The sequence below is a fragment of the Bos grunniens genome, chromosome 25 (genome assembly GCF_055505025.1).
Source record: "Bos grunniens cultivar Pamir isolate PY7600 chromosome 25, Bosgru_T2T1.0, whole genome shotgun sequence".
NCBI lineage: Eukaryota > Metazoa > Chordata > Mammalia > Artiodactyla > Bovidae > Bos > Bos grunniens.
In genome coordinates this window covers 15712116-15739288 of record NC_141189.1, presented here as the reverse complement: position 1 = coordinate 15739288, position 27173 = coordinate 15712116, and the positions used below count along the sequence as shown (strand labels likewise).

Below are 27173 nucleotides of genomic sequence, written 5' to 3'. Positions count from 1 at the left end.
CTGCGCTCCCCTTCTGCCACCACCTCCCTTTTTCCCTGCAGTCACCCTTTCCTGGATGGTCTCTTTGCCTCACAGCCCCTCCCTGTTTTTCCTTTGTCCCCTGACCCTTGCCTCACTTTTCTTCTTCCCCACCTGCTTCTTCCCTGAGCCTGCCTCACAACCTTCTTGATATGACTCAGTATTACCCCTGATTTTTTTCCTAAAGTCATATTGTCTGATAGCTGCTCTCCCTTCCCTAGGATCAGTCAACTGCCCTTAGTGTTCCCAGGGTTCATTGTGGGGTCCAGGGCAACTCCCATACAGCTCATTGAGGAAACTCAGACTCACTCCAATCTGTCGCCATGTTCCCTTCAGCTCTCTCTGAGTATTACTGTCACCTTGGCCTATAGTCTTCCCTTCTTTCCCAAAGCCAGCTACGTCAGGTCACCCAGGCCCTGGATTCAGATGCAGCTTTCAACAGTGACAACTGTGTATCAACTACCTTTTCTGCATTATCTCATTTTTATGACAGTTCTGCGAGGAAAAACTTCCTAGCCCCATTTGACAGATGGAGAAACTGAGACATAAGGGGGTTAAATCAGTTCAAGGTCATACTGCCGAAAAGGAACAAATTCAGGATTTGACCCAGCTTGCCCCCATGGGTTTTAAACGTTATCTCGCAGCTTGCCGGGGTCCCCAGAAAGAACAGTCTTTCCCCTGTGGCTTGCTTTTGGGGTCCCTGACACCCCCTTTCCCCAACAGCCTGTGCTCCCACACACAGCTGTATGCCTCTTGTGTGGGGAGGCTGGGAAGGAGGACACAGTGGAAGGAGAGGAAGAGAAATTTGGTTTGAGCCTCATGGAGTGTACAATCTGCAACGAGATCGTCCACCCTGGCTGCCTGAAGGTGATGGTCCTGGCGACCCTGGAGGCCGGGGTGGGGCTCAGACTGTCGGGGAGTAAGGAGCTGGGGTAGGATGCCTCTTGAATTTTTTGACACCTGACATCCACTCCCTGCCTCTGTCTACAGATGGGGAAGGCTGAGGGTGTCATCAATGCAGAGATCCCCAACTGCTGGGAGTGCCCTCGCTGCACCCAGGAAGGCCGGACCAGCAAGGTAGAGGCTTGGGTGGGTGCCAGGCTCTGGGTAAGCGGGAGATCGGGGGTTGGTGCAGAACCTCACCCCCAGCTTCCATCTCCCCAGGATTCAGGTGAGGGACCAGGCCGCCGCAGGGCTGACAACGGCGAGGAGGGCGCCAGCCTGGGGAGTGGATGGAAGCTGACGGAAGAGCCGCCACTTCCACCACCTCCACCCAGGCGCAAAGGTCCCTTACCTGCTGGGCCCCCCTCAGAGGACGTGCCTGGGCCCCCCAAAAGAAAGGAGAGGGAGGCAGGGAATGAGCCCCCTACCCCAAGGAAAAAGGTGAGCCAGGGAGCATGCTCATTCGATCCAGCCTAAGGGATTTGGGGAGCTGTAGTCCTGTTGCATTTGGGGAGAACCTGGGACATTCAGCTTCATGGGTTCCCCCCAGGGATTGTTGGGAGATGTAGTTCAGAATTTCAGGTGGGAGGATGGCGCATGTTCAGTGTGGAGGAGAGGTACAGGTGAGAAGCTACTGGCGCTGGGCTGGACAGGGAAGCTTTGGGTGTTTTAGGGAAGAGGGAGAGAGCATGCTCAAATTAGCTGCTGCAGAGGAGGAAGGAGGGGCTGGAAAAGGCCTGAGGGGGAAGAAAGAGGAGATGAGAGCATGCTCAGTGAGCCAAGACACTGGTTACCCGATGAGCATGCTCAGAGTTCTCCCTGAGGTGGGGGCTTCTGGGATTTGTAGTCCTAAGAGGTGAGCATAGATCTTAGTTTTGTGGACAACCAGGGGTTAATGGCATTTCTCCCTTGCCCCCTGTCTCCTTCTTGCTCTGGTAGGTGAAAGGAGGCCGAGAGAGGCACCTGAAGAAGGTGGGTGGAGACGCCTGCCTCCTCCGAGGATCGGACCCAGGCGGCCCCGGCCTTCTGCCCCCCAGGGTTCTGAATCCGAGCCAGGCTTTCTCGTCCTGCCACCCTGGGCTCCCTCCCGAGAACTGGGAGGTGTGCCGGGGACCTCCCTCCCCTTCCCACTTTGCTTTGCCCCACCCTCTATCCTGGAGACAGAAATCTGTCCTTTCCTGCCTACCTTGTCCTACCCCAGCCCCGCTTGGCCACGATGGGCAGGCAATTGGGTCCCTGGGACGAGAAGAGGGGAAGAGTGGGTTGGGGCCAGGCCACAAGAGCCCTGGACTTGCCAAGAACCCTTGGGGTATCATTTGACCCATTTGCCTCATCTTTCCAAACCTTTAAGGGGAAAGAACGGAGTTCAAATCCCTGTTCAACCATTGCCTTGCTGATTGGTCTTGGCAACTTATCAGCTGCTCTGGGCTTCAGTTTCCTCGTCAGTGAAATAGAAATGATACCACTTCCCTTGCCCGGTCTATGCCACAAAGCTGTTTAATGACATTAAATGAGCTTTGTAAACTGCAAAGGGACTAGATTTGAGGGAAGTAAGGCCCAGAGAGGTTTGAAGACTTGTCCAAGGTCACATAGCAAAGCTGGCATTCAGCTGTCACTTTGCACTGACACATCAGATGCCAGGGTCTGCTTGACTGCACTCAGATTCTTCCTCTGCCATTTGTCAGATTGTCACCTTGGGCAAGTTCCATAATCTCTTGGAGCCTACATTTCCTTATATCTGGAAAGAGTGGCCCAAGTTGCCACTGCATCCCAGCGCTGTGAGGATGTCATGAGTCATCGAGGGTGGGAGGCTCCGCCCAGGCCCGGATGATCACTGTTACTCTTGTCTCATTGCAGAGACGCTCGAAGTTGTTTGGTCCAGCTTTCTGTGTTGTAGATGATGAGAAAGGGGCTTCCCAAGGTCACAGAGAGAGTTGATAGCCAGGTCAATATGCAAAACTAGATCTGTAACTGTTCTCCACACCTCACTGCTTTTGGAAACTCATAAGCTATCGAGACACATAAGTCTTTGAATTCTTTGCATCAGCACCTTCCTGTGACAGATAAGGAAAGTGAGAAGTCCAGAGAGGAGCATGACTTGACTGAGGCCCCACAGGGCAGGATCTCAGGACTGTCCCTCTGGCTATTCATCCCCCCCGGTGACTCCTCGGGGGTCGGGGGTGGGAAGGCAGGTGCCAGGCCCTAGAACAGCCTCCATCTCTTCCTGCAGAAACCAAAGCCGCCTTTGGCCTCTGCTGAGGGCCCGGCGGTGCCTTCCCCGTCACCCCAGCGGGAGAAGCTCGAGCGCTTCAAGCGAATGTGCCAGCTGCTGGAGCGGGTGCCCGACACGTCCTCGTCCTCCTCGGACTCCGACTCGGACTCCGACTCATCAGGCACATCGCTGAGTGAGGATGAGGCTCCTGGCGAGGCCCGGAATGGGCGACGGCCAGCCCGGGGCAGCTCGGGCGAGAAGGAGAACCGCGGGGGGCGGCGGGCTGTGCGCCCTGGCAGTGGGGGACCCCTCCTCAGCTGGCCCCTGGGCCCCGCGCCCCCACCCCGGCCCCCGCAGCTGGAGCGGCACGTGGTGCGGCCCCCGCCTCGAAGCCCCGAGCCCGACACGCTGCCTTTGGCTGCTGGATCCGACCACCCCCTGCCCCGCGCCGCCTGGCTTCGTGTCTTCCAGCACCTCGGGCCCCGAGAGCTCTGCATTTGCATGCGAGTGTGCCGGACTTGGAGCCGCTGGTGAGTGGCCTGGACAGGCCTGGGTTCCATTGCCCCACATGCTCCTCACTCGCTGGGTGACCTGCAGCAGGTCCCTGAGCCTCTCTGGGCCGGGTGCTTGTACTGATGATGCTTCTGTAGGATGGACGTGCTGTAGTTGGTACTTCTGTATTGACTGTGCACAGGCTGCTTTTGATTTAGTTGCTCACTGAACCCTCACAACAACTCTGTGAGGTGGGTACTATTATCCTCATTTTCAGGGGAAGCTGAGGTCAAGGTCACGTGGAGAGGAAACAGTAGAACCAGGAATTTGAACCTAGTCCTTCTGGCTCTAGAACCTTTCTCCTTAAAATTGTTACTTATAAGTGTTTAATATGTGCCAAGTATAGTGCTGACTGCTGTGTCTGCATCCTCTCACTTGCTTTTCACCTCTCTGCTGCTGCTGCTGCTGCTAAGTCGCTTCAGTCGTGTCCGACTCTGTGTGACCCCATAGACGGCAGCCCACCAGGCTCCCCTGTCCCTGGGATTCTCCAGGCAAGAACACTGAGGACAGTCTTATTATTGATCCCACTAACACATAAGAAGGGGCCTCCCAGGTGGCTCAGCAGTAAAGAATCTGTCTGCCAGTACAGGAGCCTCAGGAGACTCAAGTTCGATCCCTGGATGGGGAAGATGCCCTGGAAGAGGGCACGGCAACCCAATCCAGTATTCTTGCCTGGAGAATCCCATGGACGGAGGAGCCTGGTGGGCAACAGTCCGTATGGTCGCAGAGAGTGGGACACGACTGAAGCGACTTAGCACACATGCATGCACACCTAAGGAAGCCCGTTATGGGGCTTCCTCACTTCTCACTGCAGAGGGCATGAGTTCAATCCCTGGTGAGGGAACTAAGATTCTGCAAGCCGTGTTACAACCAAAAAAGCAGAAAGCCCTTTGCTGAGCGGTCCCTGCTCCCCAAGTGGCAGCCATATTTGGGCCTCCTGATTATGCTTGGAACTTCTTTGTGGCCTGGAGCTACCACCAGCACCCTCCACTTACCCTCCTCTCATCTCCCCACTGCTTCCTGAGTCTTGTTTCTATAGGAATGTGGGTCAGCCTCTCCAACCCCTGGTCTTACTCTTGGATCCTGTCCCTGACAACCCCCATCCCCACCTCTCCACCAAACTCCTCCAGCACTCCCCCCACACCCCTAAAGAGCACATAGAGGCTTTCTGCATGTTGACAAGCCTTCATTCGTTTTCACGTTCCCATGTAAGTATTTGGGGGAAATACCTATCTGTTTTATCTTCATGTTCTCGGCACAGGACAAAAGATAATAATGTGTGTTAGTCGCTCAGTTGTGTCTGACTCTTTGCCAACCCCATGAACTATAGCCCACCAGGCTCCTGTCCATAGAATTCGCCAGGCAAGAAAATTGGAGTGGGTTGCCATTTCCTTCGGAGAAGGCAATGGCACCCCACTCCAGTTCTCTTGCCTGGAAAAATGGACTGGCTGACCTTAAACCCCAGTCCTTTTCCTTAGGATTCTGGTGTACTTGTTCACACTTGCTGGTCTGTGGAGGCTACAGAGCTACGAGGAGGGGAAGGCAGGCTCTGGAGATAAATTACCCATAGTTGAATCTTTTTTTTTTTTTTTAATGCTTTTTTTTGTTTGTTTGTTTGGCTTCGCCAGATTTTAGTTGTGAGCTCTTAGTTGGGGCATGTGGGATCTAGTTCTCTGACCAGGGTTTGAACCTGGACCCCCAGGAAAAGTCCTCCGTAGTTGAATCTTTCTCTGCTGAGCTGTACACAGTCAGGCTAGTTCCTTCTCTGTACATCAGTTTGTGCATCAGTGTCTTCATCTGTTAAAACGGGAACCAAGGCATTTACTTCATGAGTGTTTTTGTGAGCTGATACAACCAAGAATCGAGGACTGTACCTAGGAAATAGAAACTTCTTAGTGCCTTAACAGCAATCCTTATCACTGGTTCAGCTACAAATATTTACTGAAAGCACAGACTTTTAACATTCTGGGAACTCAGATCTGTGCCCTTGAAGAGTTTTCAGTCAACCTGCCACATAATAGAAACAAGTAGTTACAGCAGTTGCTGGGATCACCTCCTCCGCCTCTAGTAGTCATTGGGGAAACGTTTGCCAAGGCCTCTTGGTCAGGGCCAGCCCTGTGCTTGATACCTGGGACCCAGAACTGATGAAGACCCAATTTCTGTCTCAAGGGGAGACTCGTGACTGCAGGTGGACAAAGCAGAGAAGCTGGACTGGATGGTGGTTTTCTGCTTGGGCCTAGGAGTCTAGTCCCCATGGGTTTCTCACCTGTGACTCCTGTACTTCTTGGATGAGTGGCCATGGGTGGATTGCTGTACCTATCAGGGCCTCAGTTTTCTTATCTGTAGTCTGGGTTCATATCAGTACCTAGTAGGGATGAAATGAGGTGATTTTAGCACCATCGCTAAAGGGTGCTAAATGCTCAACAAAATGGTGGTTTTGGATGAGTAGAATGAGGGTAGGGCTGAACAAGGGCCTGAGAGGGCACAGTGGGACTAGTCCAGAGGCTCTGTCAACCTGGGCACAGAGGCAGGGCCTGTGGGGATGAAGAGGAGGGACAGGAGTTGAGACTTGTTAGGAAGCAGGATGACTTGGATTTGGTGACTAAATGGACGTGGAGGCAGTAGGGTGACATGCAGCTGTGTTTCTGGTCCATGAGCCTGGATGGGCAGCAAGATCATGGCACAAGCTTGGGAATAGTTAGTGGGAGCAGGTTCCAGGGTCAGGCCAAGTGCTCGCATTTGCTAGGTTTGGTCTGAAAGGCCTTTGGGCCCATCAGGCACTAACAGGAGAGCACGTGGAGGTACAGGTCTGTTGCTAAAAAGAAAGATCCAAGTTGGGGAGTTTTTAACCTATAGATAGCAGCTTCAAGGAAGAGGCCAGAAATCAGTGTCAGCACTTGTGAGTTAGAACAGCCAGAGACTTGGGAGGGGATTGGGAGCAGAATGTGTCCCGAAGGAGAGATTGAGGAGGGAACAGGGGTGGGTGTTGGCGAGAGGTCACGGGAGATCAAGGACCAGAAGTGTCCATTGGATTTGGCTCCAAAGAGGCCTGGCTGTCTTCTGCTGTGCTGTGGCGGGGAGGGCACTGGAGCCAGGTTGCCTGGAATTGAGGGTGGACTTGATCTGTTTGTTCTCTGCTGTGTCCCTAGTTTCTAGGATACCCGGCATACAGGAGGTACTGAAAAAACACTTGTCTAGTGAATGAAAGTGAGGAAATCGGGTTGGAGTGTGAAAAAGGGGCAGCGAAGGTGGAGCTGGATAGAAATTTGTAGGTGGGAGAGCAGGAAGTTGCAGGCTTTCCCGTCGGATGGCTTCCATCTTCTCTTGGAAATGGCAGGCACAGTGATCTGCCTAGGTCGGGAGGGAGGTGGGGTCGTAGGGGGAGGCGAGGCCTGGGGGAGTTGCGGAGTCCCAGGGAAGAGGGGGGAGACTTCGCTGGAAATGAGCAAGGAAGGCACTACACTGCCTGGTCAAGGCAGCTGGACTTGGGACTAAACACTGATGGACGCATGGAAGGACCTCAGTGCCAGCAAGGAGCCCAGAAAGCTGATACGGAAGAAGTGGCTTGGGTTGGAGCCTGGGAAGCTGTGAAGTCCTTACGGGTAGCAGTTTTGGCTGGTCTAGCTCTGTGGCCCCAGAGGGCCTCTGCAAGAGGGAGGTTTTGGACTCAACTTTGGAGGTGGGCTGAGTTGGTCAGGGGTGTCTGGAGTCAAGGGTAAAGTGAGTGGGGTAGGGCATTTGGTCATCAGGCTCGGCGTCCCGTGGGTGATGGATGCCTTGGCCTTGGACTTCTTCCAACCTCTTACCTAAGTGTAATTTTCTAGTCTAGGAAGAGGGCTTCCCAGGTGACTCAGTGGTAAAGATTGTGCCTACTAGTGCAGGAGATGTGGGTTCGATTCCCTAGATCAGGAAGATCCCCAGGAGAAGGAAATGGCAGCCTGCTCCAGTATTCTTCCCTGGAAAATTCCTATGAACCAGGAAGAACCTGGTTCATAGGGTTGCAAAGAATCAGACACGACTTAGTGACTGAACATGCATACACTAGTCTAGAAAGAACCTGTCTACGGCCCCCTGTTACCCTCACAACAAACTTCCATGGTCCTGTTGGACATTTGGACAAGAATGGTGACTGCGCTAAACACTTCCTCTGCATCGTCTCTCCCCCCGCCTTTTTTTAAACATCTTTCGTTTAATTATTTTAAATCACTATTTTTAAAAAATGAAATGAGTTAATGTACTCTCCCTTCATTTTTGCAGCAAACCTGTGAAATCAGTGCTGCTTTTACACCATTTTATGGTTTGGAAAATGAGGCCCAGAGAGAGCAAGTGACTTGCCTAAGGTCACTCCGAGCACAGAGGCGGCAGAGCTGGGGCTTCGATCCCCACCGCTCACACTCCGCGCTTTGGAGCTCTGTGCCCATGTTCATCCAGCCTGGCATTCCAGCCTTCCTGGCCAAGACACCCCTACCCTGGGCTGGCCCTCCTCCGTAGCCTCACCCCTGCCTCTTCTGCATGTCAGAGCTCTCGATCCAGACCAGCTTGCTCTACCACCTGGGTCTGCTACCATGTAATCGAAGTTGTACCTTGAAATCAGTCTTCTAACCTCCCTGGACCTCATTTTCCTGACCTCTAAAAACGAGATGGTGATTATAGTATTCACCTCCTAGGGCAGTTGTGAAGTTAAATGTGTAATGCGTAGAACGTAGTAAACCCTTGGTGAACATGGGTTTTCATGGGTGAACATGAGGTGTTCAGGTATTCGTGTTTCGTCATCCTCATTGTTAAGGTGAGATGATGAATTGCCTTTTGTTCCTACTGCCCAAGATTCTCAGAGCTCTCCCTTTTTTTTTTTTTTTTTTCTGTGTACTTGGCCAGGACACTGGTTCTTCCTTATCTAAACTCAAATCTTCTTCCTCCTCCCCTCGATAGAATTAACTCGTGCTGTGCAGCGTGCAGGATCTTAGTTCCCTGAGCAGGTTTCAAACCTGTGCCCCCTGCAGTGGAAGCGCAGAGTCCTAACCACTGGACCGCTAGCTAGGGAAGCCCCAACTGTTGCCTTCCTTCAAGTCTCAGATCTGGCATTGTCTCCCCAGGAACCTCCCCGACCTAGTTTCTCACCGGCTCTTATCATGTCCCTTGTTGTCCCAGTTACTGTAAGACTCGGCTGCCTCCCCTGTTTCCTCACTGTTCAGCGTCTCGACACTTAGTATCTGTAGGGGGCCCTCGGTGACTGTTGGCTGCCACTCTGAGATTTAAACCCAGTGTTCTGGTCATCCAAGGGCAAAGGGACAAATTAGCTGCAGCCAAGAAAAATCAGGAGAGACTTCCTGGAAGAGGAAGCACTGGAGCTGAGCCCTGAGGGATCTGGGTTGGTTGGCAGTTCCATCAAAGACAAACATGTGCCAAAATGGGTTGGCACCAGATAGCAGGTGTCTGTTGGTAAGCAGGTGGTTTGGCTTGGCTCTTGCGGAGTGCAGTGTACAGATAGCTGGTGGCCTGTGTGTGCCCTTGGAGGGAAGGGTTCCCAACTAGCCACATAAGATCCAGGAGGGCTTCAGGTTGGTGGTGACAGTTGAGCTGGAACTCATGACTGGGTCAGAGTTAGCAGAGAGAAATTTTGGATGGAATGTGATTTCACTGAGTGGAAGGAGACAAGGGCCAGAACCTAGGGGCAGAAGCTGGATTGAAGGTGGGTAGTTTTTTTTTTTTTTCTTTTCCTGTTTAGAATGGGAGAGATTTGCAAGTGTTTATTGTTTGAGTGGGTGGAACCAGGAGAGGGAGAGGCTAGAATGCCAGAAGAGGAAGGGAAATGGTAGGAGGTGGCAGGTGGGACAGAGGGTGGAGTTTTTTGGATCAGAGCCTTGGTATATGTGTTTCCAGCTTTCCCTAAAATGTCACCCAAGGGTTCCGGAGTTTGCCTGAGAGTTGGCAAGTGGCACAAAAACTTGGCTTGATCGTTCTATTATTAATAGTTTTGAAAAGAAATTTCCTCCATTGGGTGCTATTATATCTTTCGGATGCGTGCACGCTCAGTTGTGTCCACTCTTTGGAACCCTATGGGCTGTAGTCCACCAGACTCCTCTGTCCATGAAATTTTCCAGGCAAGAATCTTAGAGTGGGTTGCCATTTCCTCCTCCAGGGCATCTTCCTGACCCAGGGATCGAACCTGCGTCTCATACATTTCCTGCATTGGCCAGCGGATTCTTTAACACTTGACAACTTTTCTAATTCTTATCTCCCTGTTTAACAAAAATAGTCTTTATATGGCAGCCAAAAGCCATAGCAACACCTAGCTAGAATTTAATAATCCTGGTCTGTTTTTATGGTGTTTATGTCTAAGTATAACATATGTATGTGAAACAATACTGGTTTTCAGTGCAAATGCTGGTTTTAAGAATTGATTTAAAGATAAATTTACATTCTGCAGATAAGTTGATACTGAATGACTGGAGTTTGGGCATCTCTGCCCCAGCCCACGGCTTCCTGAAGGGAAAGCCTCCCAGAAGCAGGGCTGGGAGAGAGATAAGAGACAGCTTCCTGGTTCCCCTCCCCACCCCTGCTGCTTTGATACAGTTCATCTCGCCCAGTGGGAACTTTCTGACATGGCTTTAGACTACTGTACTAAAGAAACTTTTCAGACCACATCTCGAGGAACTTTAGTGTATGGGGTTGGCCAAAAAAAATTTGTTTGATTTTCCATAACAGCTTACGTGGGGGGCAACCTGAATGAACTTTTTGGCCCACCCTATACTACAGTATATTAGTAGATGACTTTGGCAGAGATGGGGAAGGTTCCCTGGTAACATCAGTTTGGGAAGCCCTTCTCCACTTTCCTGCATGTTGGTCTCATCAAGGCTGTCAGAGTTGCTGGAGACCAACCCATTTCACTTTATGCAGGCCTCATTCATCTTTGTAGTTTCAACAACTGGGACCTGCTAGGCCTTCCATAAACACTGACTGAGTGAATCACTGGGAAGCCATAAATGAAGTGTGTGGTAGGGGTGCTCCGTGGGAGCTTTGGGTGGTTCACATTTGGCTTGGGAGCATCCGTTCATGCAACAGATGTACAGCAGGTAAACTACGCACCTGGCTCGGTACTGAGCACTGGGGGTGCTGAGGGGAAGAAGCCAGGGCTGCCCTTGTGAAGTCTCCATTCTGGCTGGAGGCTCACAGAAATCACAGACTAGTAAGTCAAGCCCTGGGCAGCTGGTCCTCAGGATGAGCAAACGTGGATCACGGGCGGAAATTAGTAGAGGTTGAGAAGTACCCACAGCCACCATAACTGGTGAGAAGCCCAAGGCAGGGGATGGGGGCTGCTGCTGGATCTCTCTGGGTCTCCATCAAATACAGCGTGTAGCGTGTGTGTGTCCTTGGCACAATGCTTTGGAAGCTTTAGGCCCACTCACTATGGATTTTTTTCTGTTTTTGGTTGGGCTGGGTCTTCACTGCAGGTGAGGCCTTCTTTAGTTGTGATGCTCAGGCTCTAGAGCACACAGCCTCAGTAGTTGTGGCACGCAGCTTATCCAGGTGCTCCGTGCCGGCTCTCTAGTGCAGTACATGGGCTTAGTTGCCCCACGGCATGTGGGATCTTAGTGCCCCGACCAAGGATCGGACCCATGTCTCCTGCGTTGGAAGGCAGATTCTTAACCACTGGACCGCCAGGAAAGTCCCTGTAAGGTCCACTAACTGTAATGACCCCATTTGATCTTATAACCACCTCGTGGGCAAGGCCCACCTGTTGACTATCACTTTTTGTGTTATAAACAAGGCCTGAGGCCCAGGGAGAGGGATGGGCTTGCCAAAGATCTCACATCCAATTAGTGATGGAGTTGAACCCCAAACCCAGTGTTCTTGGCCTGGGTCCTGGGGCTTCCTGCCCACCCCTGCTGTTTGGTATGGCCCAGGAGAGAGGTGAACCAGGGTGGGGATTGTGGGTTCCCTGAGACTGTGAGCTGAGGATTGAGGTCTCTGTCTCCCCCCTGTGGCCAACAGGTGCTACGACAAGCGTCTGTGGCCTCGAATGGACCTGAGCCGGAGGAAGTCACTGACCCCGCCCATGCTTAGTGGTGTGGTTCGCCGCCAGCCTAGAGCCCTGGACCTCAGCTGGACGGGTGTCTCCAAGAAGCAGCTCATGTGGCTTCTGAACCGACTGCAAGGTAGTGCTGGGTAGTGAGGTGGGGCGGGGTGAGGGAAGGGAACAGACCGGGGACAGAGCCCTCCTAGCACCTGTTTCCGGGGACCTCCCCCCTCCCCCAGGCCTGCAGGAGCTGGTGCTCTCTGGCTGCTCCTGGCTCTCTGTCTCTGCCCTGGGCTCAGCCCCACTGCCGGCCCTGCGGCTCCTGGACCTCCGCTGGATCGAGGATGTTAAAGACTCCCAGCTCCGCGAGCTGCTGCTGCCTCCGCCAGACACCAAACCAGGTGTGGCCTCTTTTGGCTCCTTTGTAGGAGGGGTTGGACAGGCTGGGGGATGAGGCCTCCACGGTCTCTTTTGACTCCTGCTGGGTGTTGAAAGGATTTGAAGAACGGATAGAGCTTGAGATTGAGGAGACAGGTCCTGCTTGGCCCATGTTCATTCATTCACTTTACTGCGTGTGCTGGGCCTGTGATCAGAGCTGAGGGGATGGGATAAGGAAGATGTAGCCCCTGACTCCCAGAGGGGAAGATAATTAGGAGATGAAATGCAGTGTGGGACAGGAGGATGACACAGAATTCTAGGAGAAGCCAGGGGATTGTGAGCGAAATCTCGGTGTGGTGGGCACTACTGGGGAGACTTCTCCCAGGGGAGCAGTGGGACCACTGTGGAAGAACACAGGCCTGGGGTGGCTGGTCAGTTCCATTTGTCAAGAGGAGCCAAAGGATCTTCTGTGAAATATCCTGGTTTTTAAATGATGGCACGTAATTCAGATTCTTTTTAAAATTCATGTGTGGGCCCAGCAAAGATATGATTGAGCAGTAGAATTGGCCCCTAGATCCTCTTGCCCTGAAGTGAAACGATGAGGACTTTTCTGAGGGAGCAGAGCAGAAACGAGGGAGCCAGCTGACTTGCAAGGTTGTGTGGAGGTGGTGGTTACATTTCCTGAGTCAGACCCCAGCCACCTCTTCACCCTGCTCAGGCCCTGGTCCCTGCCACCAGATAAAGTCAGCTTCATGGCACATAGCCTCTGGGCCTGGCCCTGGGTAGGGCCTGGAGACCTCAAACTGAGTAAGCCCCATTCCCCACCCTGGTGGAACCCCAGTCATGCAGAAATAGAAGGGCATGACATGGTAATGGCTGTGGTTGTGCAGGGGTGGGGAGGTGGGGAAGGAGGGCGATGAGAAAAGCCATTCTTAAGGAGGTGCTATTTGAATTGAGTCCTGAAAGAGACAGGGTTTTCCCAGGGAGTGTGAAGGAATAAGCAGTTTTGTGAGGCCTGGGAACCATGCTGGCAAAGAGGGGATGCTGGGAACTGGGGCTGGTCTGGTAAGCACCAACCTGGTCACTTTGGGGGTCCTATTGAGGTGTGAGGTAGGAGTGCTGACGCCTGGAGCTCTTCATCTAGTTGTAGCCAGGAGCTGGGATACTCAGCATTTTCTTTGGTCCCCACCAGTCTGTTCTCCATAATGAAGCCAGGGGAACCACCCAGAAGATCAGGCCTGTCCACGTCACCCCATGTTCTCCACTCGTTCTTGTTGTTCCCTGGTGCTCTTTGGATGCAGATCAGTATTTTGCCATGGTCGATAAGGCCACTGGTCTGGCTCCCACTAAGCTATGCTATCCTTACATTTCAGCCACCTCAGCCTCCTTGCCAAGTTTCCTCCAGCCCCAGGGCCTTTGCTCACTCCTCTTTGCCTAGAATGCTCTATCCTCCTCGCCTGATACCCAATCGCTTTTTAGGCCTCAGCATCAATGTCATTTCCTCCTAGAAGCCCTCCAAGATCTCTTCCTGCATTGAGATGAGAGTCCCTCTTCCAGAGAGCAGTCCCCTCCTAGCATATCACTGTACAGTGGTGAAATTATTTGGTTAAAATCTGTCTCCTACAAGGTTCTTAAGCTCCATGAGGTCACGGACTGTCAACTCAGCCCAGCACCTTGCTTTGGCAATTCTCTTTCATGGCTCCTTTCTTGCCACCCCATCCCCCTCACAGCAGTTTTGGAAGGGGAAGGAACTAGGATAGAGAAGGAACTAGGATTTCTGGGTGAGGCCCCAGAGGTCTTGAGTGACAGCTGCAGGTCACATAGGCCAGGCCAAATCTGAGCACCCACCCGTGGCCCTCTCTTCCTGAAGCTGGACTGAGCGTTGAGAACAGTGCATTCTGTGAGGTGAGAATGTGCTGGTTGCCTGGCAGGCCAACTCCATCTTCTGCTTGAATTGACTTCAGTCTAAGCTCCTTTATCACGAGCTCGCAAAGGTGAGCCATCCAGGCCCCCCCAAGCCTAACATGCTCCTTGAGACTCTACCCACTTTTTCTTTCCCCCTTGGCCACACTAGGTCTTTGTTGGCTTCACTCGGGCTTTCTCTAGTTGCAGCAAGCGGGAGCTACTCTTTGTTGCAATGCACAGGCTTCTCATTGCGGTGGCTTCTCTTGTTGCAGAGCAGGGGCTCTAGGGCACATGGGCTTCAGTAGTTTTGGTGCTTGGGCTCAGTAGTGGCTCACGGGCTCAGTTGCTCCTTGGCATGTGGGATCTTTCTGCACCAGGGATTGAATCCATGTCCCCAGTATGGGCAGGCGGATTCTTAACCGCTGGAGCACCATGGAAATCCTGTACGCCCACCTCTGTCCCCTTGGCTTCCTGTCCTCATGTGGCGTCCCTGGATCAACACTGCGAGTTTTCCTTCTTCCTTGCTTTTGCCCCTGCTGTTCTCTGCCTGGCTACCCTTCCCTTCGCCATTCCTTCTCATTCAAATAAATCCCTAAAGGCCCACCTCAGTGAAATCCTTCTTGAGCCCACTTGCCTTGCCCTAGCCACACGAGACCTCTCTTTCCTCCGCTTCCCTCTGTTGGCCTTTAGCTGTGGCCTGAGGTTGAGGGCATCAGCAGGTATATCCCCTCTCCAGGCTCCCAGCTCCTCAAGGAGAAAAGGAGAGAATTCAGAGCTTGCCAAGTAGGTGCCCAGAGGTGGCCTGGCAGGTTACAGAAGTGGTGAGCTTGGTGCAGGATGTTAGGGAGTACACCTTACCACCTAGCTTCAGCATCATCGTGGGGTGAATGGGGTAGCCCAGTGATGCTAGATCTTACAATTTTTCAGGGAAAAGCTCCACATCAAAATTTCTTTATAAAAATGCCCTTTTATGTAGCATCCCTGGTGGCTCAGATGGTAAAGAATCTGCCCGCAATGTGGGAGACCCGAGTTTGATCCCTGAGTCAGGAGGATCCCCTGGAGAAGGGAATGGCTACCCACTCCAGTATTCTTGCCTGGAGAATTCTATGGACAGAGCAGCCTGGTAGGTTACAATCCATGGGGTCGGACAGGAGTGAGCGACTAAGACACACCTCTTACATAGCATCAGTCATTAAGAAAAATGTGAGCACTTTGCAGATCCATAAAACACTCGTGCAGGCTAGTTCCCTGACTTGGGGTCGTATGATCTAGTTTATTTATTTCAGGGTGAGGCTGGGGCCTGGAAAGCTGATAGCATTGTGGTTAAGAGTTAGGACTTGTGAGTCACAAGGCCTGGTGTCTTGGCTCTGTTCATCCACAGTCATGTGATCTTGAGTAGCTGGCTTGGGGATGTAAGCCTGAGTGTTCTCATCTGTAAACAGGAATGATGATCAGAAAACTTACCTCCCGAGGCTGTGGTTCCTAAAGCGTGGTCTCGGGACCGGCAGCTCAGCGTTGCTGGAGAACTTGGTTTTTCCTTTGTCTGGATTTTTTTTGACCATGCTGTGTGGCATGCAGGATCTTAGTTTCCCAACCAAAGATTGAACCTATGCCCCACGCAGGAGAAGCACAGAGTCTTAACCTGGACCTCCAGGGAAGTCCCAGGAAAACTTGTTAGACTCCCTGGGGGCGGGACCAGCGATTGGTTTCACCCAGCAGCCCAGGGAGGTACAGAAGTCAGTCTCTGTCTCTCTCTCTCTCTCTCTCGTTTTTTCTTTCTCTCTCTCCTCTAATTGGAGAGCCACTGGGCTAGGGGCAGACTGCCACTTAGCCGCTGCCTGGCCTATAGTGCGTGCTCAAGCATAGTTACAAAAGTGGAAATGCAGGATCATGGTAGATACAATATAAAGGAAAGCTTTAGGGGCAGAGATGAAGAGTGGGAGCTCTTCTACCCCAGAGACAGAGAAAGGGGAGGTCTCTGAGCTCAGATGGGAAAGCCAGGGACCATGGCCAGGCAAGGGACTGAACACAGGTGGCCTTGGGCAGGGTCCCCTGTGGAGTTTGGCTCAAGTGTTTCTGAAGGAGGGAGAGGAATTTGGAGCTGAGACAGGGGTGAGACCTTGTAGGAACTTGAATGTTCTCCCACGTAGATTAGACTTCCTGAGGTGCCCTTGGAGAGTTTTCAGCAGAAGAGGGATGTGGTCTCATATATTTGAGAACTGCTCTTTTTTTAAATTAATTTTTATCGGAGTATAGTTGCTCTACAGTGTTGTGTTCGTTTCTGCTGTACAGCAAAGTAAATCAGCTATATGTATACAAATATACATCCCCGCTTTTGGGGATTTCCTTCCCATTTAGGCTGCAAGAGAGCACTGAGTAGGGAAGGTTCCATGAGCTGTACAGAAGGTTCCCATTGCTTACATATTTGATACATAGTATCAGCAGTGTATCTGTGTCAAGCCCCAGCTCCCGGTTGTCACCCCGCCACCCTTTCTCCCTTGTGAGAATCGCTGTCTTTTGATAAGTGAGGAGGTGGGACAGGAGGCCGTCCGGGTGGGGATGTCATTTGTTGGATGAGTGACTGTATATTGACAGGCGTTTATGTCCCAGGTTCTGTGCATAGATCAAGAACAAGACAGACAAAAATTCCTGCCTTGCTGGAAGTGGCATTCTGGTGCAAGGGTCCCCAACCCCCAGTATCACTCCCCATGGCTCCCCGTCGCTCCCATTACAACCTGAAGCGTCCCCCCTTCCCTCAGCCCTGTCCATGGAAAAATTGTCTTCCATGAAACCATGTGCGAAAAAAGGTTGAGGACTGCTGTTCTAGTGGGAGAGAGGAAAACACGTCAGTGAGAAAAAGAGGAGAAAGTGCAGGGAAGGAGTTGGAGTACGTGGAAGGTTATAGTTCCGAATGGCATAATCGTGGAAGGCCTCACCCAGGAGTCAGTGTGAGCAGTGGACAGATGAAATGATGGCGGCTTATATGGGTTTGGGGGAGAAGAGCAAGCCACGAGCTACGCAGAAAACGCAAGTCGAGGTTCCCTTAGAGTGGGAGCAGGTCGGGGGTGGTGAGGGAGGAGGGTGCAGACATAGCCGGTGCGGGGACGCGAGCGGCCCACAGTGGTGACCTCTTCTCTGCCCACCGCAGGGCAAACGGAGAGCCGAGGGCGGCTACAGGGGGTAGCAGAGCTGCGCCTGGCCGGCCTGGAGCTGACGGATGCCTCCTTGCGGCTCCTGCTGCGCCACGCGCCCCAGCTGAGCGCCCTGGACCTGAGCCACTGCGCCCACGTTGGGGATCCCAGTGTCCACCTTCTCACTGCCCCCACCTCCCCGCTCCGAGAGACCCTGGTACACCTCAATCTCGCCGGTAAGCGCCGTCCCTTATCTCTCCATCCTTCCAGCCTCCTGGGCCCTGTGGTCCGTGTGGACCCCCTGCTCACCTTCTGGCCTCAGCTGCCGTTGCCCCACCCTCAGGTTGTCACCGCCTCACGGACCACTGCCTCCCGCTGTTCCGCCGCTGCCCGCGCCTCCGCCGCCTCGACCTGCGCTCCTGCCGCCAGCTCTCCCCGGAAGCTTGTGCCCGGCTGGCAGCCGCCGGGCCCCCTGGCCCCTTCCGCTGCCCAGAAGAGAAGCTGCTTCTCAAGGACAGCTAGTTGGGTGCCCCCCACCCTCCCCCAGGACTCATCAGGAGCCTGGACCTCAGGCCTTCATTTCACCCCTGCCAGGAGGCCAGGTCACCCACCTCATGACTTGGGATTCCTGAGTTTTACGACTTGGGGTTCCTGCCCAGGGACTCGAGCCAGCCTCCCCCACTCTCTACCCCCTGCACTGATATCTCTGGGGGTCTCTTCTTCCCATCCCCTCCCCCTTCCACCTGCTTCATTGTCCATCCCCTGGGGGAAGCGGGTCAGAGGTACTGGGGGGCGCTGAGCCAAAGGGCTGGTGGGAGGGGGGTTGAGGTGCAGTTTGACGGGGGGCGAATGGGGAGAGTATCTGCACACAGGATGCTGGGAGCAGGGGGCTGGGGGATGTGGAGGATGGGCTGGGGGGTGGGGGGCGGGCAGAGAGCAGACCATCAGGGGTTCAGGGAACAAAGACCAGATACTTGGAATTGGGGGGGGGGGTAGGGTGGGGGGGCCAAAAAGGGAAACCAGAGGAGCAACTGGGGATCCAGGTGTCAGAGATGAGGGGACTCGGGGAACCAGGGGAGAGCAACAGGGCTGAGTGAGGGGCGGGGGGCAAGAGCAGGTGCAAGGGGGGCGGTAGTAGCCCCTCGGGGTCACCCCTCTCCTTCCTCCCTCCCTGGATTTCAGTTCCTTCTCCCCAGCCCTGACTCCTTGAACGTCACTGACAATGGCAGCTATCTTGAGGAGTGGGGCCCGCGGGCCTGCCCGCTGTTCAGCGCGCCCTGGGGAGTGGTGAGGGGTACCCCCGCCCCCTACCTGCCTCCCCGCACTATACTTGAACATTCATCTGTACTGAAGTGTTACTTGAACCGGGGGAACCTCGGGCCTGGGGGAGCCAGAGCTTAAGGGGACGGGACCAGCTTGGACTGAGACTGGACTGGTGGACCGCCCAGTTCGGACTGGACCACCCCAGGCTCTCTCGCTTTACTGTATTGAGCAGCTCCACCCCTCCTGACCCTGAGGTGGGGGTGGGGGGTGGTGGGCCAGCCCAGTGATGGGGAAGATGGGACTCCTCCAGCTTGGCTCTTCCCACTCTTTCATCGTCATGGAACCTTGTATCCCATTTGCCCAGGGAACTGCCACTCCTGGTTGCCATGGAATTAGCAGCCAATGGACACCTCCCAAAGCCAGTGCTAAGGCTGGAAATGGCCCCTCTTAGTTGCCATGGGAACTTAGTAACGACTCTTGGCCCTCCCCTGCCCCTTCCTCTGCGGGGGCGGGGCTTTGGGAGCCAGGGGTAGGGGCAGGGGCCAGGTCCCGCCCCTCAGCCCGGGTCTCCCTGGGGAGCCAGACTGGACCATGTTGGGGAGGGGGGAATAGCCACATACCTCAGGTAACAGGGAGGTGCGCGGGTGGGGGGGAGGGACTGGGTGGACCAAAGGCCGGAGGGGAGGGGGTCCTGGGGATTCGCAGAAGGCTTGAGGATGGGGCCGCTTGTGGGAGGGGGAGGAGGCAGCCCAGCAAGGGATAAGTGGGGGACCCAGCCGGGCTGGGCCCCTGGGCCCCGGGTCTGTACAATACGGTTTGCTATAAAACTCAAAATCTTCCAGCCGGGGCCGCCGAGTTTGCGTGTGGTTGTCTGTGGCGTTGGGGATGCCGAGGGTGGGAGTTAGGGGGGATGACCGGAGTATTCTTTGAGGGTCTGGGAGGACGGGGCTCTCTGGATGGGTCTGGGGGACCTAAGGTCTAAGTGGGCCTCCAGAAATTGAGGCTGCAGGGCCTCCTGCAGTCTTTAGGGTGAGATGGGGTCACTTCTCCTGAGTTTACTGTTCAGGTGAGGGTTAGGAGTCTGGACATTCGAGGTGTGCAGGTGTACCTGGAGTGGTCCAGGATCCGGAACTCCCAGTCACTGGGGCTCGGCGTTCATCACAGTGGGGTTGAGGCACCCAGAGGACGTCCTAGGTGGACTGGGGTCTCGGGGTCCCTTGGGATCTCTGTCCACGGTCCCCCGGCTCCACCCCATCATGTGGCCGCCTCAGCTCCGCCTCCGCCCCAGTTCCTGTTTCGGCCTCGGCTTCAGCCCCTAGGGCTCCCCGCAGTCGCCTGCTCTTCCTGCTCCGCCCGGGCCACGTCTTCCTGGGAGCTCGCCGCCCGCATCCCCGCTCGTCCCGCCAGGGCATGGGGCCTTCCCCAGACCTGGGCCCGCCCTGCTGGGGCCTCAGAGGCGACTCGGCTCCGCCTTGACGGACCAGCCCGCTTGGTGCCGCGGCCCCAGGATGAAGGGCGGCGAGGGGGACCCGGGCGAACAGGCCCCGCTGAACCCGGAGGCCGAGAGCCCCGCGGGCTCGGCCACGTACCGGGAGTTCGTGCATCGCGGCTACCTGGACCTCATGGGGGCCAGTCAGCATTCGCTGCGGGCGCTCAGCTGGCGCCGCCTCTACCTCAGCCGGGCCAAGCTCAAAGCCTCCAGCCGCACGTCTGCCCTGCTCTCGGGCTTCGCCATGGTGAGGGGAGGGAAGGGGCGCACAGGGTGGGGGTGAAGCCCCTGGTGGGGAACGGATCGGAGGCAAGATGAACAGGTACCTAAGGGAGACAGGGTGGAGGAGTGGGAAAGACCGGTCTTTCAAAGGAAAAGTAGGGGGAGGAAACAAGGTCCCAAGGGACTATGCAAGTCTCTCTTAATGGGTGTGGGGGTGGCTCCTAGCATAAACTGGGCCCGAGGAGGATAAGCAAATCCTAAACGCGTCACTGGGGACACACATCACAGGGAAACATACGCAAGGACAGAGCGCAGAGCTCCAGAAGGGACAGGATACGGCAGAAGTGGTTTCTGGGTCCCCACCACAGGCTCAACAGCAAATCCGAGCTGGTTGGGGCTGAAGGATGACTTCAAGCATCCAGGGGGTGAGAATAAACTGGATGGAGCAGTCACCCAACAGGAGGAGGGCGGCCAGGCCCTAGGGGACATGAAGAGTGCTTAGTGGTGGCCTGGGAAAGCTCTCAGAAGATACCTGTGAGGGAGTCTCTGGGGAGAAAGCTGTCTAGGAAGCACGATTCTGGAGATGATAAACTCCAAGTGTGGGCAGATGCTAATCAGCTAAACTCCAAGTGTGGGCAGATGCTAATCAGCTAACGGTCCAGCAGAGGCCTCACAGGAAGCAGGCTGAGGGAGGTCCTAGGGTGAGGAGACATCAGCAGACACAGGTCCTGGCTCCTTCCTGCCTGTGGCCAGCTGTGTGACCCGGGACAGGCCTCCGCCCCCCATTGCTGGCCAGTGGGAAATTGTGAGATTGTGGAAGGGCGCGCCCTCTGTAGCTGGCCAGGGAGCCACCCCAAGCAAGATGAGCTGATATTTGTCATCAGATCCTGGATCCAGGCACGTCAGAGCAAGACCCGCATCAGAATGGCTGAGACTCCCTGTTGATGGAAACCAAGGCCCAAAGTGCGTGGTGGCTCTGCCAGAGCACTCAGCAGCTGAAGGATACAGGAGGAACTGAGACCCAGGGTCGCTGGACTGTTCTTCCAGGATATCATGACAGGAAAAAGGAGAAAATGGGCTGGAGAGGGGTCCTCATGGAAATGGGGGTATCAAGATGGGGATAAAAAGGGGCCATAGCCCTGGGTGGTTTGAGTTGGTCCCTGCCCCTCTCTTTGTCACAGCCTCTGTATTCGCATGACTGGCAGGAACATTTCTATCCCTAAGGGTCATCCTTAGGTCTATGGTTTTCTATGTGAGGGTCCTGGATCCACAGGCCAGCTCACCCTGCCAGATGTGGGGTCATCTCAGGACAGGGAATGCTCCCCTTCACCTGTACAGACTGCAGAGAAAGGAGAGCAGCCCTGGGGACCCAGCTGAGGGAGTTGCCCCACCCCCAACCCCCCATGGTCCAGTGTGTTCCCAAGGAGACAATCCCGCCTGCTCTGAACTTGCAGGTTGCTGAGGTGACAGCTTAAGGGCCAGGACCTTCTCTGCAGGATCAAGAGGCCAGATGAGTAGGTTCTGGGGGTCACACTGGCCCCAGTCCTGTCAGGGATGAACAAGGCTGAATCAGGCTCCGGAGAAACCAAGACCAGGCCTGGCCCAGATTACTGTCTGTAGAAAACTGCTAACATCTGCTGCGGCCCAATTTCCCAAAATACTCAGCCTTGCCTTCCTACTACTACCCTCTCGGCTCTGCACTTTCCTCCTTGCCCCAGCCCAGAGCAATCTAATGGATCCTGAAAGAACCAGGCATGGGGAAAGAACCTGATCCTGGAATTCAGGTGACCTGGGTTAGAATAACATTATATAAATTGTATTGAACCGTCACTAAGTACCAGGCACTATGCTTAAGGGTTTAATGTGTATCATCTTCCTATCATCCTCCAAAGTAGGTACTACTTACTAAGACTATTTTATAAATGAGAAAACTGAGGATCAGAAATATTAAGACACCTGCCTATGGTTCCACAGCAAGTACGTGGCAGGATTTGAATTTAGTCAGTTTAGCTCAGAATCCAAATTTATACAACCCTAGAACAAGTTTATCAACTCTAATATGTGCAAAGACCACACAGGTGGTATGGATGTCAAGTTGGCTGGGTGGGGACTGTGGCTTTCAAGAGACCCTCATCACCTGTGCAAAGGGAGCAGCCATGACTCAACTCTGACTGATAGTTGCCATGCAGGAATGTGGGCCTGGTGTAATCTGATCTTCCAAATTTCCAGGAGGATCTGGAAATAGGGATATTTACATGAAATCTCTTGAGTTTTAGAAGTTGGCAACAATTCTTAAAAAAAATAAAATAAAATGCACTGTCTGAGCCAAGCAGAACATGTTTGCAAGCTGGCTTGGGTTGTGGTGTGCCAGTTTGCAAACTCCAGCCTTGGACTTCAGTGTTAACTCTAATAATAACAGCAAACATTTACTTGAGCATACTATGTACCTCACACTATTCTTATCACTTGATGTATCTCTAAACGTATCATTAAATTTTCACAACAACCCTATAAGGCAGGTAGGTGCTGTTATCCATCCCTATTTTCCAGATGAGGAAAGGGAGGCACAGTGAGAACTAAACCACTTGCTCAAGACTACAGTTTGTACAACTGAAAATTAACCCAGGCAGCCCCGCTCCAGAATCTGTGCTTTTTTTAACCCCTATTTTTTTAAGTGAAAATCATGTGCATCTTTTTCAAAATTATCTTAAACTTACTTATTTGGCTGCATTGGGTGTTAGTTACAGCACATTGGACATATTGCGGCCCACAGACTCTCCATTTGCAGCTCGTGGGCTTAGTTGCTCCAAGGCATGTAGGATCTTAGTTCTCCCTCCAGGGATTGAACCCGTGTCCCCTGCATTGCAAGGCAGATTCTTAACCACTGGACCATCAGGGAAGCCCGGGCCCCTGTATTATAAAAGATAAGATGGTCAGAAACATGCCATCCAACCCTCTAGTTTCCCCCCAGGAGGGGAAACCAAAGCCTGGAAGAGGACAGAGCCTTGCCAAGGTTGTCCATTTATTCACTTAAAGCATGGGGGCCTTCTTTCTACTAAGCACTGTTCTAGGTCTTAGGGATACATCAGTGATGTACAGGCAAAAAAGCCCTCTACTGTTGAGGTTATGGACACTCAACCCATCCCCTCTTGTCCCCACAGGTGGCCATGGTTGAGGTGCAGCTGGAGAGCAAACATGAATACCCGCCGGGCCTGCTGGTGGCCTTCAGCGCCTGCACCACCGTGCTGGTGGCTGTGCACCTCTTTGCACTCATGGTCTCCACCTGTCTGCTGCCTCACATTGAAGCCGTTAGCAACATCCACAACCTCAACTCTGTCCACCAGTCTCCACACCAGAGACTCCACCGCTACGTGGAACTGGCCTGGGGCTTCTCCACTGCCTTGGGCACCTTCCTTTTTCTGGCTGAAGTTGTCCTGGTTGGCTGGGTCAAGTTTGTGCCCATCGGGGCCCCCTTAGGCACATCAGGCTCAGTGGGACCTGCCTCCCAGCTGCCGCCAGTGGCCACCTCCCTTAGTCCAGCTTCCAAGCCGTCCTCTGTTTCTGTAGCCCCATCACAGGCTGAGCCCCCTGAGCCCTGCCCCCCACGGCAAGCATGTGGCAGTGGTGCGGCCCATGGACCAGGCTGGCAAGCCGCCATGGCCTCCACGGCAATCATGGTACCTGTAGGGCTAGTGTTTGTGGCCTTTGCCCTGCATTTCTACCGCTCCTTGGTGGCTCACAAGACCGACCGCCACAAGCAAGAGCTAGAGGAGTTGAGTCGCCTGCAGGGGGAGCTTCAGGCTGTGTGAGGCTGGTGTTAGCCCAAGGCTGAGAGCACTGCCTGCCCCAGGGGTCAGTCAGAGGCCCCGGATCTACCAACCCCATTCTGAGGCCGTGCGTGGAGCTACTTCCTGTGGCCACTCTCAGGTGGAGAACAGATTCCTGCCCTCAGGGTCCTTCGGGCTAGATCTTGGGGCAGCTCCCACATTCCCAGGGATTCTCCCTGTCTAGTCTGCCTCATGGGTTTTGGAAGCTCTACTCTACACCCAGGGGGCTGGGAAGAGAATGAGAGTTAAGTGGAAGGTCCTTGGTCCAAGCTCCTGTGGCAGGTAGAGGGGAGGCAGGGAGACCCTGGTCAGACCTTCGGTGCTCTTAGCCACTTGCCCCCATACAGAATGAGAACGTCAGAAGGATACTCGCCCATCCAGCTGGCCCAGAAGGCAGGCAATCCTTATTTTACTTTTGTAGACTGTTTTATGGTTGGCTTTTTTTTTTTTTTTAAGCTTTCCCCCATCCTCAGATTTTGATTTCCACGTTCTCCCTTTGGCATTTGGGTAGAGAGGGATTTAGGTGTTTCTCCCCCAGGCACAGGTCCAGCCTTTCCAAGGGAGAGCTTCCCTATTTGGAGGAGGTTCAAATGCCTGCCCCACTGCCCTAGACACACACTCATGCTTCTATAATTGATTCCTACCCTCCTGGTCCAGGGCCGGGGGGCCACGCACCCAGCCTGACTCCCTAGCAAGGATTGGGGTGATAAGGGAGAAGGTCCATTCCATAGCCCTTAGAATACAGAACTCTTCTGACACTGAATTTTTGATGCACCTAGTTTTGTATAATAAATTGTGTTTTACACATGTCGCTGTGGCTGTGAATGGAGTGAAGAGGAGGCCTCCTCGGGAACAGGGACTTGTTCTTAAGAGCCAAGTAGAGGCAAGTATCCCTGGGGGCAGGGTAGAGGTGGAGGAGGGAAGGTTCCAGGCTTGACTCCCTTCTAGTGCTGACAGGGCCCAGTAGCTTCTGAATGTGGAGACTGAGTTAGGCTAAAGGGTTTTGCAATCTTGTTACAGAATCCAGGGTCTTTATCTCTTCCATTGAGCATGGGAGTGAAAACCCTGTTTTAAAACTCAACATTCAAAAAACTAAGAGCATGGCATCCAGCCCCATCACTTCATGGCAAACAGAAGGAGGAAAAGTGGAAACAGTGATAGATTTTTCTTTCTTTGGGCTCCAGAATCACTGCAGACAGTGACTGCAGCCACGAAATTAAAAGAAACTTGCTCTTTAGAAGGAAAGCTATGACAAACCTAGACAGCATATTAAAAAGTAGAGTCATCATTTTTTCAGCAGAGGTCCATATAGTCAAAGCTATGGTTTTTCCAGTTGCCATGCATGGATGCAAGAGTTGAAGGCTAAGTGCTGAAGAACTGATGCCTTCGAATTGTGGTGCTGAAGATTCCTGAGAATCCCTTGGACTGCAAGTAGATCAAATCAATCAATCCTAAGGAAATCAACCCTGAATATTTATTTATTGGGAGGACTGATGATGAAGCTGAAGCTCCAGTTCTTGGCCTCCTGACGCGAAGGGCAGTAGCAAAGACCCTGATGCTGGGAAAGATTGAAGGCAAGAGAAGGGGCAGCAGAGGATGAGATGGTTAGATAGCATCACCAACTCAATGGATATGAAACTCCGGGAGACAGTGAAGGACAGGGAAGCATGGCATGCTGGAGTCCATGGGGTTGCAAAGAGTTGGACACGACTTAGTAACCGAACAACATTAAGTTTCTTTTAGTGTAAGTTTCTTTCTTGAGTAACTACACATACTAGGGGCTTCTCATAGGTCATTTTATTTAGCCTATTTAACTGCTTTAACAATCACCTCAAGAGACAAGTCTTGAAAGCCACACAGCCAGTCAGGGAAAACTTGGACCACCTTTACTATCACAAGGGGAACCTTTCGCTTGAGAAAGGGAGTATCTTTCAATGAGGACCAGAGAAAGAATCTGATTTCATTACCCCTGTTTCCATTGTAAATTTATTTCTTCAGCCTCATTTTCCTTAAATTTGTAAAGGGTCCTAAGCCTCTCCCAGAAGAGTTCTTTTGGTGTTGAGATTTTGGACAAATCGCTTTTCCTATTCCTTAAAATTGTCAATTTACATGAACCAGGCCTCAGGGGCCTTTCCTGCACTGTTTTAACGCCTACAATAGTTCTGCATAACAGTAATTAACATCTATTTTCAGAGGAAGAATCTGAAGCTTTATGAAGTTAGTGACTTGCCCAAGGTCATACATCAAAAAGTCTGGAACTTAGGGCATCCCCTCAGCTCTGATAGTGCCTGGGAGTGCCATTACCCTGAGACCAAGAAAGCTGCGTCCAAGCCTAAGAAAAAGAGTGCCGATCATCAGGGCGACCTCAGCCCAAGTCTCAGGTTTAAGCCTGAGCTGGTGCTGCCCTCGAGCGGCGGGACTGCGTAAGCGAGGCGGGGCAGAGGGTTGCACAACTGAAAACGGCGGGCACTGGGACCATGATAATCTGGGAAATCAACCAGCCCACCCTAGTTCAAGTACGACCTAATTTATCGTTTTTTACAGGACTGGTTCAAGATCCTTTAAGACCCACCCTTATCACATAACTTTGACACCGACTAAGATTTAATCACTAATGGCGGGCCAGTACAGGCAAAGTGCGGCACCCTCTGCCGGCCTCAGTGTCCCCTATCTGTCAAATGGGCATGTTAAAAAACTGCCCAAATAGGATAATGGGAGGAAAACGTTCCTTGCATTACGTGAGGCGCCAAACAGCCTGAGTCACCGTTGTTGGTGGTATTTTTCCATTTCCTGGGCGCCCCTCCCAGCCCGCCCGGGTTTCCGAGGGTCCTACAGGAAGCGCCCCGGCGACGCCGGGCTCCGCACGCTGACCACGCCCTCTGTGCGCGGAGCCTTGGCCCCGCCCACTAAATAATTCGCAGATTCGCTAGGCCGGCTCCTCCTCGGAATTTCTCGGGCCTCTCCATACTCGGCTGAAAATTCTCATCGGACTCCGTAACCATTTCCCCCAGGTCGGAACTGAGCAGTCCTGTGAGTTGCGCTAGTAAGAAAGATCCAGGAAAAGTGACCGACTCTGCCAACAGGGCTTGGCTAACCAGGCATTATTTTCTTGACTCCACCAAGGCTGGTGAAGGGAGGCAACAGCTGAGGCCAAGACTTGTGGCGAATCTGCAGCCTTTCAGACCTTTGATCGCTTAAGGAAGGGGCAGGAAAGAGG

General features: G+C 53.3%; 2 protein-coding genes and 1 long non-coding RNA gene across 9 annotated transcripts in view; 2 read left to right on the top strand and 1 right to left on the bottom strand.

The window, feature by feature from the left end:
* Positions 1-18502, top strand: part of FBXL19 (F-box and leucine rich repeat protein 19) — a 28186-nt gene extending 9684 nt beyond the window's left edge. For 2 of the 5 annotated variants that reach the window (XM_086374873.1, XM_086374876.1), the window contains 9 exons: positions 742-885; positions 1009-1095; positions 1183-1401; positions 1900-2061; positions 3191-3702; positions 11717-11880; positions 11981-12142; positions 17173-17391; positions 17499-18502. In XM_086374873.1, the coding sequence (XP_086230999.1) occupies positions 742-885; positions 1009-1095; positions 1183-1401; positions 1900-2061; positions 3191-3702; positions 11717-11880; positions 11981-12142; positions 17173-17391; positions 17499-17677 (1848 nt within the window). In that variant the 3' untranslated portion in view covers positions 17678-18502. Of the gene's footprint in view, positions 1-741; positions 886-1008; positions 1096-1182; positions 1402-1899; positions 2062-2817; positions 2906-3190; positions 3703-11716; positions 11881-11980; positions 12143-17172; positions 17392-17498 lie in introns of those variants that run through there. The other 3 variants (XM_086374874.1, XM_086374875.1, XM_086374877.1) reach the window with 2 other exon arrangements.
* LOC147345102 (uncharacterized) lies at positions 5295-16407 on the bottom strand. Its single transcript, XR_015154554.1, has 3 exons — positions 15489-16407; positions 5991-6089; positions 5295-5598 (listed from the first exon to the last, which is right to left on the bottom strand). It is a non-coding gene; the product is annotated as an uncharacterized LOC147345102 (long non-coding RNA).
* A 455-nt stretch (positions 18503-18957) lies between the features above and the next one.
* Positions 18958-24763, top strand: ORAI3 (ORAI calcium release-activated calcium modulator 3). 3 transcript variants are annotated; one of them, XM_086374914.1, is made up of 2 exons: positions 18958-19043; positions 23291-24763. In XM_086374914.1, the coding sequence occupies exon 2, from the start codon at positions 23297-23299 to the stop codon at positions 23936-23938; it is 642 nt and encodes a 213-aa protein (XP_086231040.1). In that variant the 5' UTR covers positions 18958-19043; positions 23291-23296; the 3' UTR covers positions 23939-24763. The 3 variants fall into 3 exon arrangements, with proteins under 3 accessions (XP_086231040.1, XP_086231039.1, XP_086231041.1); XM_086374913.1 differs by lacking the exon at positions 18958-19043 and adding an exon at positions 19723-20154; XM_086374915.1 differs by lacking the exon at positions 18958-19043 and adding an exon at positions 21019-21092.
* The last annotated feature ends 2410 nt before the right edge of the window (positions 24764-27173 follow it).

Coding starts and splice junctions, on each gene's coding strand:
- ORAI3 (XM_086374913.1), top strand. CDS start 19,927: ATGAAGGGCGGCGAGGGGGACCCGGGCGAACAGGCCCCGCTGAACCCG. Junction 20,155..23,290: donor TGCTCTCGGGCTTCGCCATG/GTGAGGGGAGGG, acceptor TTGTCCCCACAG/GTGGCCATGGTTGAGGTGCA.